This window comes from Bos javanicus, chromosome 1 (genome assembly GCF_032452875.1).
Source record: "Bos javanicus breed banteng chromosome 1, ARS-OSU_banteng_1.0, whole genome shotgun sequence".
NCBI classification, from domain to species: Eukaryota; Metazoa; Chordata; class Mammalia; order Artiodactyla; family Bovidae; genus Bos; species Bos javanicus.
Window position 1 is genome coordinate 57495380 of NC_083868.1, and position 17932 is coordinate 57513311.

The 17932-nt window shown below is 38.2% G+C and overlaps 1 protein-coding gene across 2 annotated transcripts in view; it reads right to left on the reverse strand.

Annotated features, from left to right (window-relative positions):
* BTLA (B and T lymphocyte associated) overlaps positions 1-17932 on the reverse strand; it is a 38737-nt gene that overhangs the window by 15138 nt on the left and 5667 nt on the right. For both annotated transcript variants that reach the window (XM_061393104.1, XM_061393093.1), the window contains exon 3: positions 1925-2248. In XM_061393104.1, the coding sequence (XP_061249088.1) occupies positions 1925-2248 (324 nt within the window). The remainder of the gene's footprint in view (positions 1-1924; positions 2249-17932) is intronic.

The following is a 17932-nucleotide window of genomic DNA, read 5'->3' on the forward strand; positions in this document are numbered from 1 at the left end:
TCCAGTCATCCCCTTGGGACATACAGTTTAGGAGGGAATGCTGCCTCCCTTCCCTCTGAAGTTAGGCCTCAAGGGAGACAGATTGTAGATCTTAATTTCAGCTCTGACTTAACGTCTATCCTTCTCAAACTATTCCCAAAAATTGCGGAGGAAGAAAAGCTTCTGGACTCATTTTACCAGGCCAGTAATATCCTGATAGAAAAATAAGAAAACTACAAGAAAAGAGTATTTTAGGGCAATATTCCTGATGGACATACATGTAAAAATCATGGTGAATGATCCTGATGCAAAGAAAACAAAGATATCATAAAAAAAGAGAAAACTACAGGCAAACATCAATGATAAACATAGATGGGAAAATCCTCACAAAAATAATAGCAAACAGAAACCAATAATACACTGAAAGGATCATATACCATGACCAAGTGGGATTTATCCCATGGATGCAAGGATGGTTCAATATCTGCAAATCAGTCAATACGATATACCACATTAACAAATTGAAGAATAAAAACCATATGCTCATTTCAATAGGTACATTAAAAGCTTTTATGAAATTCAGTGTTCACTCATGATAAAAACTATCTGCAAAGTGTGTACAGAGAAATACACCTCAACATAATAAAGGCTATATATGACAAGTCCACAGCTAACATCATAACCAACTGGGGGAAAGCTAAAAACATTTCCTCTAAGATCAGAAACAAGACAAAGCTGCTAATTCTCACCAATTTTATCCAATGCACTATTGGAAGTCCTAACCATAGCAATCAGACAGAAAAAGAAATAAAAGGAATTCAGATTGGAAAGGAAGTAAAACTGTCACTGTCTGTGTTGATAATACAAATTTGTTGAATTCATTTATTGGATCTAGTATAATGGTTTGTGCAGATTTTTAAGGATTTTCTAATATTCAAAATCCTGTCATCTGTGAAAAGAGATAGTTTCACTTCTTCCTTTCCAAGTTATTAATAGATGTCTTTTATTTTTCTTACCTACTTTCTCTGGCTAGAACCTCCAGTTCAATATTTAATAGAAATGGCAAAAGTAGACATCTTTGTCTTATTCCTGTTCTTGAGGGGAAAGCTTCCAATTTTTTATCATTGAGTATGATATTAGGCTCCTCTGTCCTTGAGATTCTCCAGGCAAGAATATTGGAGTGGGTTGCCATTTCCTTCTCCAGGGGAACTTCCCGACCCAGGAATTGAATCCAGGTCTCCCACATTGCAGGCAGATGCTTTACCAACTGAGTTATGTGGGAAGCCCAACGATATTAGCTGTGGAATTTTCATAAACCAACTATTTTTAAATCTCTTCTGCTTTTCTCTATTTGTTTTCCATGTTTCATTTAACACAGTTTGGCCCAACATGACCTGTCCTTCCTCTGTTGTTGAGCCTATTGAGGGCCTCTGAGGAGGGACTGGGAGGCAGCGAAACCCATGAGTATTCGCAAGACTCATCAAGTAGTCAGATTGTTTGTGTGCTGATTGCCCTCTGTGCAAGCTGTGAACTATTACCAAGAGTGTAATTGTCTGAGCAGCACAAACATAAGTTCAAGGATTTATAATAAAAAAGTCAAGGACTGATAAATATAAGAAAAAAAATTTAAGGGCAAAAAGTAAAAAGCTGTCTACTATTAAATTTGATATTCACTTTGCAATTTTTTTCTCATGATTCTGTGATAAAATTTTAGTCTTATCAAATAAATGTTATATCCCTTAGAGGCAAGACCAATGATTTTATTATATATTTTTCTCTACTCTTCACTGTCTCACTCAAAAACACACAGACACGTAGGTGACCACACATCACAATCTAGATTTCACATGAGTTCAATGTCTAACATAATCACTTGAGAATCAGAGCCCTCTTTTTCTTAAAACATAACAAAAAAAATTAGATAGTCTTGATATCTAGAACTCACCTGTCACACTAATGGTAATTGAGTGGCTTTCAATGAATCCGGATGAAGAGTTCACAAAACAGCGGTATGACCCACTGTCACTAGCAAGCACTTGATTAAAATGCAAAATAAAAACTGAAATAAGCTTCCTTTCTTCCCAACCCATAGACCCCTGGAGTCTGTCCCCAAGATGTAAACAATTGTTTCCTTCAAGCTTGCACCAGCTCACAGTAGGTCTATCAGCACAATATTTCATAGGGCATTCCAGTTCAAATGGGTCCCCTGATGATACAACATACATGGAATATTTCTTAATGTAAAGTTGTATATCACATGACTTGTCTCCTGGAAGATAAAAGCAAAATTAAAATCAATTCTGTTTTGGAAGGACTAATATTTGCCACCTCAACAGTTTCTGTGAAAGATTTATTAAACATGATTCTATAATTTTCTGATAACATTTTACAGTATATTAATCCTTACTAGCAGAGTGTCTGCTATGACACATAGTAGATACATGATAAATATTTGTTAAAAAAAATTAAACAATTTTCTCAATTGTTCAATAATTTCCTCAATTTCTAAAATGTTAAGTTTATTATAAAATTATTTTATTCTAATTAGGTTTATTTTATTATCATGTAGCTACTCTACTGTGAGAGTCACTCAGTAATGTCCGACTCTATGCGACCCCATGGACTATACAGTCCGTGGAATTCGCTAGGCCAGAATACTGGAGTGGGTAGCCTTTTCCTTCTCCAGGGAATCTTCCCAACCCAGGGATTGAACCCAGGTCTCCTGTATTGCAGGCAGATTCTTTACCAGCTGAGCCACAAGGGAAGCTACTCCAATAGCAGCAAATAATAATAACTTCTTGCTACTTACATTCCAGAGACTGTTCAAAACATACTACATATTTTAGTCACTTAATCCTCACAATAAAACAATATATTATTATGAATCTTGTTTTCTGCATAAGGAAACTGAGGTAATAAAGACCTTACCTAAAGTTATATTCTAATAATTAAAATAATCAAGATTTAAACTCATACTAGAGTCCATTACTCTATAATTCATTATCACTACTCTGCTGTTGTTTCTTGAGTAGTAATTACATTTTCTATTACTAGTTCAGGTATAGTTCAATAACTGGGAGACAAGAAATTTTTGTAGACAAATATTTCACTATGATAGTTGGCATTACATTTTTTTAAACTTGTGTTTCAATGGCTTTAATGACACCTACCTTGAAAATTTTCCATTCCTTTTTCTATGTAGGAGACATGCAATACAAGATAAATTTCCAAAGAGAGGATGTTTTGAAATAATTGAATTTTTTATGTTTTCCTAAGTGGGAGGAAGAGCAGTTATCCACCTCTTCTGAAATTTCTGCCTACTGACCTGACATACAGGAAATATATTTTCCTTTGTTTTGGTGGGAAGAGCAAATTTTCCTGGAAACAGGTTTTTCTATTATCTTCTCTGAGCCTTCTGTTAGTAATAGTCAGTTCACATAAAATCTGAAGCTAAGAAAAAAATGTTTTAATTCTCTATATTATTGAATAAGTTCTGTTACCCTTATCAGGAAAGGTAATACTAGGTAACCTCAGCATCTGAAATATAATTTATAGCCAAGATATATGAAAAAGAAATTCTCTCTAAGCAAACAAAATAAATATTACAAGATTCAAAATTTATCTCATTTTTATTCACAATTCTTACAATTCCATTATTATTTCCTATTTAACCCAGAGCATAATTATGTTATATAATACAGATTAATAACTTATTATAATGATAACATTGAATCGATGATAAAATTTTATGTTTAATATTAATACCATCCAATTTTAGAAACAAATAAGTGTTCAGTCTGTTTTACAAAAATTTCATCAGAAATGGTTACTTCAAAAAATGTTTTGGCTTCCAAAGGGGCAAATTCAATTGTTTAGAATGTACATTTATGTGGAAGTATCCATCTATTAATTGCTGGAGAATATTGTGTTTTTTAACTGTGTGGATCACAACAAACTGGAAAATCCTCAAAGAGATGGGAATACCGGACTACCTTTCCTGTCTCAGACATGCAGATGATACTACTCTAATGCAGAAAGTGAAGAGGAACTAAAAAGCCTCTTGATAAGGGTTAAAAGGGAGAGTGAAAAGTTGGCTTAAAACTCAACATTAAAAAAACTAAGATCATGGCATCTGGTCCCATCACATTGTAGCAAGTAGATAGGGAAAAAGTGGAAGTAGTAACAGATTTTATTTTCTTGGGCTCGAAAATCACTGCAGATGGCGACTTCAGCCGTGAAATTAAAAGACACTTGCTCCTAGGAAGGAAAGCTATGATAAGCCTAGACAGCATATTAAAAAGTAGAGACATCAGTTTGCCAACAAAAGTTCATATAGTCAAAGCTATGATTTTTCCAGTAGTCATGTATGGATGTGAGAGTTGGATCATAAAGAAGGCTGAGCACTGAAGAACTGATGCTTTCAACTTGTGCTGGAGAAGAGCCTTGGACTGCAAGGAGATCAAACCCATCAATCCTAAAGGAAATCAACCCTGAATATTCATTGGAAGGACTGATGCTGAAGCTCAAGCTCCAATACTTTGGCCACCTGATCTGAAGAGCTGACTCACTGAAAAAGATCCTGGTGCTGGGAAAGATTGAAGGCAAAAAGTAAAGAGGGCAGCAGAGGATGAGATGGTTAGATAGCATCACAGACTCAGTGGACATGAATTTGAGCAAACTCTGGGAGGTAGTGAAGGACAGGGAAGCCTGGCATGCTGCAGTCCATGGGGTGGCAAAGAGTTGAACCCGACTTAGCTACTGAACAACAACATTGTGCTTTTTAAGACTTATGCATAAAGGGAGCATGAGAAATTGCACCAGTTCATGACAACTGCTTAATCTTTTTGTCAGTTACCTCATGAGTGCATATAAATCATGAAATACTCTACTATGGGCCCAACACTGTATGGTGGTGAAACAAAATAACTGAAAGAGGCCAAGATGCCTAAGCACTATGTAGTGATTCATATCTTTTATCTTATTTTTTTCCAGTAAAGTCTTAAGAGTGTTTTCTCTCTGAGTTCCTTTTCCTCCATCCTTATAGTTCTTTTTTGGCTTGCTCTTTCCCCATTTTGTACACTTCCTCAGCTTGTGGCTCAGCTGGTAAAGAATATGCCTGCAGTGCAGGAGACCTGGGTTCGATCTTGGGTTGGGAAGATCTCCTGGAGAAGGGAACAGCTACCCACTCCAGTATTCTGGCCCTTGAGAATTCCATGGACTATATGGTTCATAGGGTTGCAAAGAGTCGGACATGACTAAGTGACTTTTGCTTCAGCAACATATTCCATCCATCCTCTTTATTAATTTCCTTCAGTGACTGAAAATTATTAGATTTACAGACTTTAATAGATTCATAGTATCATAGGTTACAGTAACATAAGTATAACTGAGATTATAATCAAAACTCTTTTTTAAAGATAAAGAAGGTTGAGGACTAGTCAGGCATTGAACTGGGGGACAAATAATGGTCCTGCATTCCGTGTACCACTTTACCTAGCATAATGTTCCACTTTATTTCTATATCCTGGCCAGCATAAATATTCTCATTTTTAGCTATTTCCTATCACTTATAAATCTCTCACTGTAATTTATGCTTACATCTCATCAAACACTGCTCAAAGTTAATTGTAAACTGTTTGGGTTTTCAAGAATCAGATTGAGACAAGTGGCCTGCAGAGAACATTTAGAAAATCTTGAATATTTAGATATTTACAAGTGCTCTGAGACCACAGACAAGGTCACTTAAATACTTTTGGTTTCCAAAAATTCAGAAAAAATTAAGCAAATTCAAAGTCAAGTTTTGAGGTTATTGAAAAATTGAGGAGGAAGGGTAAAATAATTCACCAAAAGAAAGTGTTTAAAAACATTATGCCTGAATGTGGTTGGAACTGCAACAAAAAAAGGGAAGAGGCCAAAAGCAGAAAGGTCAAGTGAAACCAGTCTTTCAAGAAGTCCATTCCCCTCCCTGAAGTTAATAAACTACTTCAGCCTTCTAATTTCTGTTTTCATTTTCTTGGATAAGTCGATCACAGTCTATGAAGCCTGCAATTCTGTGCCAGCATCGTGAAAAATAAGATGGTTATAGGTAAAGAGCTTTTTAACCTCAAAGAATGTATCATTTAATTAGTGAGGTAAGATTAACCATCAATGCTACTTTTCTGGAATAAATTTACTAACTACCATTTTTCAAGTTTAACTGAACTGAAAGGAAGGCTCAGAGGGAGCTTGTATGCTAGTTATTAGGGGGTATAGGAATAAATAAGACAAGGTACCTCCCTTGAAGGGGCTTGCCTTCTAATGGGAAATAGGCTTGACAGTTGGGAGAATGAATAACACTATAAAAAGGTGCAGACCTTGCTTGGGTGTGCAGAGGATTAATTTCAACTGTGACTATAGGGGCAAAGCTGAATGGAAAGTTTATATTTGAGATGAACCTTAGTGAGTGAGTAGCTTTTTGATAATCAGAGCAGTGAACAGGACAGGGGAACTATTTTAAGTCTGAGGAAGTTGAAGGGAAAAAGGTACACTATCCAGGTATCTCATGGCAGATTCAGGGAACTGATACACTCTTGGATAATGGTTTTCTGAAAATACTGATATGTAGATCACTAGTTGTTTCAGAGTAAATGGAATAAGCACTGGGGTATGGGGAGAGAAGTTTAAATGTTTATCTATCATGAGAAAACACAGAGCCTGATTCTTTTGGAATATTTATAAAGTTCATATAAATAGCTAAAAATGAGAATATTCAATTAAACTTGGTTGTTCAAATGCTAACAGATGGTGTGATATTGATAGCCACCCAGCCTCCCTGGCCCTCAATTCTTTAAAAAATAAGATGAAAGGGGACTTCTCTGGTGCAGTGGTTAAATAGTCCATGCTTCCACTGCAGAGGGCAGGGGTTCGATCCCTGGTCAGGGAACTAGGACCCCAAATGCCACATACTATGGCAAAAATAAATAAATAAAGCAGATGAAAAAATTGTACAACAACAACAAAAAATAGGAAGTCAACCTCTCCTACACACGTATATTCAACTTCACTTCTCTCAGTGAGTTACTGACGCTAAGTCTCTAAGACATCTAGGTCTCTCATTCTACTACAGGGTTACCTTTCCATTTGGGCCTCCCAGATGGCTTGGTGGTAAAGAATCTACCTAGCAAGCTGCAGACTAGACTTTGATTCCTGGGTCAGGAAAATCCCCTTGAGAAGGAAATGGCAACCCATGCCAGTATTCTTGCCTGGGAAATCCCATGGACAGAGGGGCCTGGAGGGCTACAGTTCATGGGGTTGCAAAGAGCCAGACACGATTTGGCAACTAAACAGCAACAATAATCACCCTTCCATTTAGCTACTGGACTATCACCAATGCTAGTAGCACTGATGAGCATCCTGACTAGTTCCAGGATTCCATGACTGTGGGCTTGGGAGGAGTGCATAAAATGGGTTAGGAGTGGAAATGAGCTAGCTGTTAGCCCAGACCTCATCAATGATCTGCAATGGAATAATAGAAACACCACTGTGGTTCTTGTATGTTATCAGAAGGATGAAGATCATTGGCTGTCACACTGAGTAGCATAGGAATTTTTCTTGAGTGGAGGGTAAAAAAACAGATGGAGACTTGTGAACAGGCATTAAAATTCATCAAGGGTATTCCCTCTAGAAAAAGACGTTAACACTGTCTACCTGCCTGAAACTAAAATGGATGTTTGCAGTCAGGAATAATGCACTGAAGTAAATGATACAATTCTAATTTTCCATCTAACAAGCATATTGACACTTTTTTGCTGCTTTTCCTGAATTCTTAATATGTATAACCATTTTATGGGCTTCCCTGGTGGCTCAGATGGTAAAGAATCTGCCGGGAATGCGGGACACCTGGATTCTATCCCTGGGTTGGGAAGATCTCCTGGAGAAGGGCATGGCAACCCACCCCAGGATTCTTGCCTGGAGACTCACCATGGACAGAGAAGCCTGGTGGGCTACAGTCCATGGGGTCACAAAGAGTCAGATACGACTGAACGACTAAGCACAACACAGCACATAATCATTTTATGATGCTCAGGATATCCAAAGCTGTTCCTAAGGGATTTGTCTTGTCAAACATCTTCTGAAAAAGAATAAAGATCACAGTTGCTTTTGGCTGGATTTATCAGTCAATATTAGTTATTGTTTCTGCTGTTTCCTCAAATATTTATATCTAATGGGTGGGACATTTTCAATGCTAAAAATAATTAAAATAAATGCATGCAGTGAATGATGAAACCTCTACTATCTCCAGGCTCTCATAGGATGAAGTATCCCTTTTTAAGTCACTATAGGTTTAGGACGCCTCTCCTTTTAAAAATTCTCATGAAAACTGCTCCTGCATTATTATAGAATATATATTCCATGGCTAGGGTATACCTAGTATAATTGATGCCCAGAGTGCATCATTTTTAACAACCATTTTTTTTTCTATATTCAGAAATAATCATGAAATGAAACATATAATAAAATGGCCAGAAAAGAAACTGACTTTTTTTGTCATTAAACTTCATATATAAAGCAATGCAGGGACTGCCCTGGCAGTCCAGTAGTTAAGACTCTGTATTTCCAATGCAGGGGGCACAAGTTTGATCCCCACTGGGGGAACTAAGATCCCACATACCACATGGCTAAAAAATTTATTAAAAAAAAAAATTAAAGAAAGTTTTAAAATATCTGAAAAAGAGAATGCAAAAAAAGGAAAAGTGCATAGGTATTTATTTAATACTTTTATATGTATCTAAACAGTGTGAGGCCTGGCGTGCTGCAATTCATGAGGTGGCAAAGAGTCGGACACGACTGAGCGACTGAACTGAACTGAACTGAAACAGTGTAAACTTGGATCCTTTAGTTGTAGCCTGATATTGTGGTTTATATAAGTAATTTTCCAGTTTTTAAAGTTTTTAAAGTTCTATAAAAAATATAATATAAACAATTACTATACTGTACCACTACTACTATCATAAAGTTTTATTTTCTTGATTCATTCTTTAATTTTAAAACAACACTTTAAAGATTATAAAATATAAATCTATAACTATATAGCTATTAGTCAATAAAGCATTTCAATTTAAAACATTTCAGATATAAACTTTAGTTCATGCATGAAAAAATATTGCACCTCACAGCCTGTGTTTTGTTTCATTGTTTTGAATTTTAAACAAATATTCAAAATATTTACATGGAACAAAAGAAATGGAACTTTACATTGTGTTTCCTTGTCTCTGTAATCACTATGATATTATTGCTTATTTAAAATCTACTGTTTTAATGCAGAAATATGTAGTACTACAGGGGTTTGAGACACAAACCATGCCTAAAGCAAGCTCAAGTAATTCTGAACATTATGAATTTACTCTTGAAGTGAACATGCCTGTGTGCATGCTAAGTCGATTCAGTTATGTCCGACTCTTTGTGACTCCATGGACTGTAGCCCACCAGGCTCCTCTGTTCATGGGTTACTCCAGGCAAGAATACTGGGATTCTTACAGGGTTGCTATGCCCTACTCCAGGGGATCTTTCCAACCCAGAGATTGAACCCCATAGCTCCTGCACCTCCTGCATTGCAGATGGGGTCTTTACTACTGAGCCACCAGGGAAGCCCATACATAGCTGAATTTGTATGTGTGCAGGGCCAACTCTCTAACAGGGATGTTTTCTAAGTTAACTTTCATGTAGATGCAATATTTATCAAAGGGAAAGTACTGAAAAATGTACTCATTTGAAACTTACATACATATTACTAAAACTCAGGAGTAACCATAGTAATTATTCAGAACTTAGACCAAAATATTTGGGTGTGGAGGAAATATTTTATCACTGATATTGTTCAGAATTGCTGGTATGTGGTCATTAAAAGTAGACTGACTTTTGTTCTTTGTTTTAAAACTCTGTACAGATAATGTACTCCCTTATTGCTCATGTCCCAGGAGTGTGGACATCACACTGTTCATGATTATTTAGTAATGGAACAGTTTCTAGTGCTAAGGGGATACAGAAAGAGCTTCACCTGGCTCTTCAGTTTTCCAATATGATTTTTTTTCTTTAAATTTTGACAAGATATAATCTCTCAGAATTTTCAGATCTCTTAGAGGGAGAAAGCCTTTCTGTCTGGACTATCAGAGAAAACTTCAAGGAGGAGGTTGAATCTTCTCTGCCTCCAAATCTTACCCTAGGGCAGTTCTGGTGCCCTTTCCATTATTGCAGTATAATATCACTGTCTACCTAATCACGTGGCTGGAGCCTGGGTGCCATCCTTGTCCCCTGCCCCATTCTATCAGCCACCAAGTTAAGTTAATTCAGCATAAAAAATATCTTTTGAATTTGTTTTTATGCCACTGCCTTAATTTGGGTCTCATTCTACTTCATGAGGATTATTGTCACAGCTTAACAACTAGCCTTCTGCATTCCAAACTTGACCTTTTTCCCCTTCCGCAACCAAATTCATTCTCCACATTACCGTCACAGTTTATATTCTTAAAATTTAAAGTCAATTGCACGATTTTTTTTTTGCCTGAAACCCCATAGAGAGTCTTCAGTACCTACTTAAAAATGTCCAGCCTTCATCAAATGGCATTTATCCCCTGCTTCTTTATGCGAACTTATTCCCCTCCCTTACACAACACACTCTAGTAACCCACATCCACTTGATGCCACACCAAATGCCCCATGCTATTTTGCGTGACATGCCTTACTGTATTATAGTTAAATAAGTGTTTATGCTTCGGTCTTCTGATCTTCCCATCTTCCCAGGGATGGCAAAAGGAGATCTTCTGCTTCCCAAGGATAGCAAAAGGAGATGGCCTTAGAAAAAGTATGAAAGTGAGAAGCAGGATGTACCCTGAGACTGAACAGAGAGAGCTTCATGAAGAGAAAAATCCCCTGCTCACAACTCTATGCTGTCTGTGCACTAAGGACACAGAACAGACACAGCTGAGTCCTCAGAGTGTGCGTGCTTAGTCCCTCAGTCCTGTCCAACTCTGCAGCCTCATGGACTGTAGCCCACCAGGCTCCTCTGTCCATGGAATTCTTCAGGCAAGAACACTGGAGTGGATTGCCATTCCCTTCTCCAGGCGATCTTCCCAACCCAGGGATCAAACCCAGGTCTCCTGCATTGCAGACAGATTCTTTACCATCTGAGCTACCAGGGAAGCCCTGAATCCTTTGGTATGTGGACTCAAAATGTCAAGGTGAAGGATATATGCATCTCAACATATGCTTTAGTGGTTATAACCTAAGCATGAAAGAAAAACTAGATCTTATAAGTATGTAGTGTAGAAAGGCCTGATTTATGTCCATTTGGGGTGAAACTCAAAATATTTAAGAAATGACACTCTGTGGTCATCCAGATACCTAGACCAACCAATTAGAGAGGCATGCCAACCACAAAAAACTGGATGGCCCAATATCTTCCAGCTAAGCAAGCCTAGCCACAGGTGTAAATACCATAAGGGGCGGAAGAGAGTAAGTAATCTGTAAAACTCAATAACAACTAAGAAAAAAAGAGGTTTATGGTTATGAATCTTAAATGAAATACAGTTATTTCTTATTTTTAAAGATTATATACCTTGATTATAACTATTCCCATGAGGAAAACCCCGACAGATTTTAACCTCTCTATTGAAAAATTTTTACATTTATGGAAAATTCAAAATAGTTACATTCACTGAAATAAATGAATGACAGTAAAATGACAGTAATGAAGCCTGAGTACCTTAATTTGACCTAAGGTGGTGTTAGAGTTGACCATAAATATGTACATAAATAATTTTTTTAAAAGCTAAAATGACTGTGACAAGTATGTGTGCATGCTAAGTCACTTCAGTCGTGTCCGACTCTTTGTGGCTCTATGGACTGTAGCTGGCTAGGCTTCTCTGTCCATGGGATTATCCAGCCAAGAATACTGAAGTGGGTTCCCATGCCCTTCTCCAGGGGATCTTCTCAACCCAGGGATCAAGCTCAAGTCTCTTATGTCTCCTGCATTGGCAAGCAGGTTCTTTACTACTAACATCACCTGGGAAGCCCATGACACTTACAATATGCCAATAATTTTCCCTTACATGAACCAGGATTTTAGCTTCTATCAGAAGGTACTGTGGTAGAAAAACAACTAACAAAAACTTCAGATATGTGATGGGGAGGCCTCAGAAGAAGATTAGTCTTCAGACTCAGGAAGAAACAGGCCTTCAGAGGATGCTGGTAGTATGATCTTTCTTGCTTTAGAGTGCAGAGGGGTGGAGCAGAGAGATGGGTACTAATAAGGAAGGGAAACAGGTGCCTCTCCCTTGCAAACTGGTGTGGTTTAGGGGGTCCCATGACACAGTGACTTGAGCATGTTGTTGTTTTTTAGCAGTTAAGTCCAACTCTTTTGCAACCTCATGGACTGCAGCCCACCAGGCTCCTCTGTCCGTGAGATTTCCCAGGCAAGAATACTGGAGTGGGTTGCCATTTCCTCCTCCAGGACTTAGGGCAGAGCAAGGCCAATCCACACATAGCAACAGCTGCCATGTAATCACACATCAAAGATCCTGGAAAAACATCCACCCAGACAGCCTTAAGGAATCTCATGCACAGCATCAGGAAGCCCACATGACCTACTTCCCATCACAAGCTGGCTCACAAAACCAGAAATGTGGTGACTTGCGTTGAGGGGAGGGGAATTCCATTGCATGCAGAAACCACTAATTTAATGTTGTATTATGTAGTGTTGATTAAACTTATTATTTTAACTCTGTGGTAAACAGACCCATACCACAAGTCAGATATTTCTAGAAGTGCTGGGAATATCTGGGGAAATTTGAATAAGGGTGATGCACACATCCATTGTTAAAATCAGAAACTCTATTTTAAAGGATGATCTTTGTTAATGGAAAACCCTGCGGCTTGATTTCAGGGACGCAATGAAGATTTGCTTATCTCAGTTCCCATGGTGAGATGAAAGATTCACACATTTTTACCTGACAAACAAGATGTAATATAATAGAGGTCACAGACATAGAAGTAGTATGAAAAAATAGTTCAAGATTTTTTCCCTTTTCTGTGCATATTGTCTGATACTGGTTGCCTTAGGGATAGGCAATCCGTCCTTGTCTAAACACAAATACACCACACATAGTCACACACAGACTTAGAAGATGTAAAATTCCTTTAGCAAAAATGGAACTGGAAAGAATGAACTTCACCCCAAGAATACGTATGGTATGAATTCATATTTATTCCCTTTACTTAAAAACCAAAGACCATGAAATGAATAGAGAGAATTTTCACACTCATTTTCTATTACTATATTCTTCTTAAAATCTTCTTAAAATGGTATGTGAAAACTTTAAGTTTTCTTTCATGTGGTATTTATAGACCACATTTTGAAACAATTTCTTCTAGGGCTAGAATTTCTCATAATGTTATGTGATTACTTTGGAGAATAGTTTGAAGTCTATCTCTTTAATTCAGTCGTATTGAGCAATCTAAGATTTTAAGCCATATAGCTCTTGGTTTTATCTAGTTTGCCATAATTCTGAAATTTTTTTGACTTGATACAGTCATTCTAGTATCTGCCACAGCTTTGTCAAACAGCAAAGTATACAAAGTGCCTGCACTATTTCCTTTTCCTGAGATATTAAAGAATAGGACAAGCAGAGAACTTCAGTGATCATTGGGTCAGATAGTTTATCACATTTGGAAAATCAGTCTTCAGAATCACTGCCTCATCTTCACTGCCACTTGCCCACAATTGCATCATATTTCACATTATCAAAGTACTATGAAGCCATCCTAGGTGCTCCCAACAGAAGGAAAACAGGGATATGACTAATATTTTTGAGTTCTTATTACATACCATACATAGTTTCTTTTGATCCTCAAAGCAATTTTATAAGGTAGTTATAGTATATATTATTATCTTTATCTTAAGTGGGAGAAACCAAGTGTAGAGAAGTGAAGCCACTTACTTAAGGTCCCCAGCTGGCGGGAGTCAGAGCCAGGACTGAGACTTGAACCCAGGCCTGGCTAGCTCCAAGGCACAAGCTCTTATCTAGAAGAGTAGCTGTGAAAGCACATGGGAACACACAGGAAGGTCGTTGGCACTGTGGCTGGTTCACAACACATAATAATAAGTGCCAGGCATTACTATTTTTTGGATAGGATGAATTCGGCGAAGTGACACAGCAGTTGAGTAATTGTCCAAGGGCACAAGGCCTGTGGGCAGCAGAGGCCAGGTGGAAACCCACAGTGCCTGCCCCAAGTGCCTCTGCTCTGAACATTCACTTCCAACTTCTTTTGGAGATCAGCAGTGATCTGTATATTCACCAGCCAAATAAACGTTATAGAGATAGAAAAAGGGCTCTATTCCATAGAAAAATGCCCTTCTATGTGTGTGTTAGTCACTCAGTCGTGTCCGACTCCTTGTGACCCCACAGACTATAGCTTGCCAGGCTACCCCTGTCCGTGGAATTCTCCAGGCAAGAATACTGGAGTGGGTAGCCATTTCCTCCTTCAGGGGATCTTCCCAAGCCAGGGATCAAACTAAGGTCTCCTGTATTGCAGGCAGATTCTTTACCGTCTATATGAGACATGAAATTCTTCAGAATTATACTAATGAAGAAGGCCAGTCTTGGTCAAAACTAGGAAGTAAAAAAAAAAAAACTTTGTTCTGGGTGCTTTCTCATGCTTTCTCTGAGTATTTCTTCATTACATTTCCACCAAGTAACAAATGACCTCCCTGTGACTCCGCCCTACTGGTCATGTCTTTGTCTCCCCAGGCCAGAGGATTCACTCCAGTCTTGCAGAGTTCTGCCTGTCCTATATGATGAAGATGAGTATCTGGTGGACAGTGTGTTAGCCCGTGTGTAATCACCTCTCTGGAATACCAAAAGTGTCTAGCCAGTTCGATAGACCCTACAGAAAAATGATTCTTGTTGACAATTTAGAGGATAGTTCTGGGCAAGGAAGACTCTGGCATAGCTGGGCCAATCCTTCAGAGATGCTAGGCCTTCCACCTTGCTCACAGTGACCTTAGGGAAAAAAGCAGGACAGGAAAAGCCTAGAGCATACCTTAGAAGCTGTGAACAGTAGCATTCAAGAGAACCTTAGGCATTTTATAAGAAACCAACATGAATATTTCTAAATATTGCCTTCAGTGTTTGAGTGGCTATGTATGATGTTCAGAGTAACCATCCTTCCATTTTGTGCTATTGGAAGGACACAAGGCAAGTCCGTCTCTACTTCTTTTGTAGATACTTCCTCACCTTCCTAAGATATTCTACTGCTGAGATTCATTGGTATTCTCAAAGCCCTAGAAGATACTTAGCATTATCAGTGTGGGCAGAAACTGCCAATGGTCCTCCAATATTAATTCTCCTAATATCACAGAACAAAAAGAAATAGGATAATCACCACCCAGCTAGAATCTAAATGTCCCAGCCCTCCTCATAGCCACTTCTGGACAATGGGTTGTTTGTGATATATTCAAGTTCCATGTTATGCTTATAAATGTGGTTATCAGGAATGAGAAAAGAAGAGAGCTCTACCAGACAAGCCTAATGTTTCCCCATGACTGTCTAGATGGCCCCTCTATCACTCTCCCTGTCTGTGTTTAATGTGAACCTCATATGGTACATGTTTAGATTCTGTGCATACTAACATGATTCCCCTGCACGTGTACACAGGCAAACAAATAATTTCTTCCATTGAGAAGCATGGAAATCAGAGTCCATAACCAAGGAGATAATGATATCAAGAGTTGTTTATAGTGACTTCTCTGATGGTCCAGAAGCTAAGACTCCATCCTCCCAAAGCAGGGGGCCCGAGTTCCATCCCTAGTCATGGAATAGATCTCACATGTGTGTGCTCAGTTGCTCAGTGGTATCTGACTCTTTGAGACCCCCATGGACTGTAGCCCACCGGCTCCTCTCTCCTGTCCATGGGATTTCCCTTCTCCAGGGGATCTTCCTGACCCAGGGATCAAACCTGCATCCCTGCATTGGCAGGCAGATTATTTACCACTGCACCACCTGGGGAGCTCCAGATCACACAAGCCACAACTAAAAAGAAAAAGACCCCACAAGCTGCAACTAAAGCCAGCTCAGCCAAATACATAAATAATATTTTTTGGTAAAAAGAGTTGTATATAGACAAGTTTTTGTAAACCTCAAATGAGAGATGATCTCCCAATACTGCTTTAAGGAGACTATCAGGCTAATAAAGTTTTGTACTAAATGGGGGAAAAAAGAAAACTAAACCATTATCAGTAAACGTACACAGCACTTACTGTGTAATTTTAGCGAATAAACTTCAAGTACTATTTTAACAGTTTCATAGAATTAATTCACTTACTACTAACAACATCCCTATAAGTTCAATATCATTGTTGTCCCCATCATTTAGATGAGGAAAGAGAACCAGAGAGGTTATAATCAGAGAAGCAGTAAATGGCAGAGATGGGAGAGTAATCTAGTAATCTGGAATGATCCTACCTGCTTTATCATTGCCTTTCCAAGAAAAAAAGCAAGATTGGTTTCATTTTTGAACCTGGTTACAAATGTCTGTGAATATTTTTCTTTCAACAACTCTAAAATGTAAGTAAAGGTGAAACTCACAAATGATGGAAATTAAGTTGGAAAGTCTCAGAGAAGTAAGATAAACTGACTTCAATATTACAATAGAGGAAATTTTGATAGTGGGACAGAGGAAGTAATAATTAATTAAAGAGTTCAGTGTTATAAAAGTCTATTCAAGGCTGTGATTAACACAGGAATTAGTCTTTTCAAACCTTAATCCAGGAAATCCTGTAGCTGCAGAATGTATTCCTAGACATTTACATATAAGTCAGTCATATCTTATAGCAGGCACTTTAGTGATAACAATATACAGGCATTTGGCAGAAGGTTAAGCTCTATTTCTGGCATAAAACATGTGTATTTCAAGAGGAACAAATAAGCATATCCAGATAAATAAGTCTGATAAAGACACTGTGTTACAAAACCAGCATATGAAGGAATGAGAGATTCCAAGCACTTTTTGCCCCAGCGTTTCTGCTCTGACCCAAGGATATGGTCTGCTCATACTGGAGAAACACAATCTGGGAGGGAGGTGGAGTACAGATTCAAGATTTCCTCCTGCCTTTATTCAGAACGTGTATAGTCTACACAGTAGCCAGACATTAACTGCAGTGCTGCTGGCTGCTTGATGCTGGAATCCTTGGTTGATGCTCAAATTGAATAAGTTGAGCATCAAGTGGTCCAGGGCCTCTCAGCTGGAGTCACTCACTGAGGATGGGGCAGGCTACTGACAAGAGCATCTCCACTTGGAGCCTTGTTCTTGCCAGCATAATCAGCCCATCTGTCCATGTATATATGCTAACACTTCTATTACTTTCATTCAGACAGAAATCATATGCCAGATACAAAGGGACAAAGCTCCCCCTAACTTTTTTTGAGAAACACAAAATGCAAGCAAGAATTCTTTCACTATGAAGGAGGACCTTCAACAGGAAGTTTGTAGAGAACATTACCTTTTTCACAACCTTATTATTGATGCAGCCACATTCCTAAGAAGATATACACATACCTCACATTGCTTTGAAGTGGAAAGGAAACATTATTTTAAAACTATTCTTAAAGACTTTGAAACTTTGTGCCTGTGTAAAGAATTCAGTAACTGCATCACAGGAAATCCCTAAGATATAAAGGTTAAACTAAATGAGGTTTAAAGGAATAGAGTCATCAGCTGTCAGGAGTACAAATCTCACCAGCCTATATCGTTGTTATTCAGTCACTGAGTAGTGTCCTACTCTTTGTGACCCCATGGACGGCAGCACGCCAGGCTTCCCTATCCTTCACTATCTCCCTGAGTTTGCTCAAACTCATATCCACTGAGTCTAGTGCCACCTGGGAAACCCCTCAACAACCTATATCCCTAATTTAATTCAAGT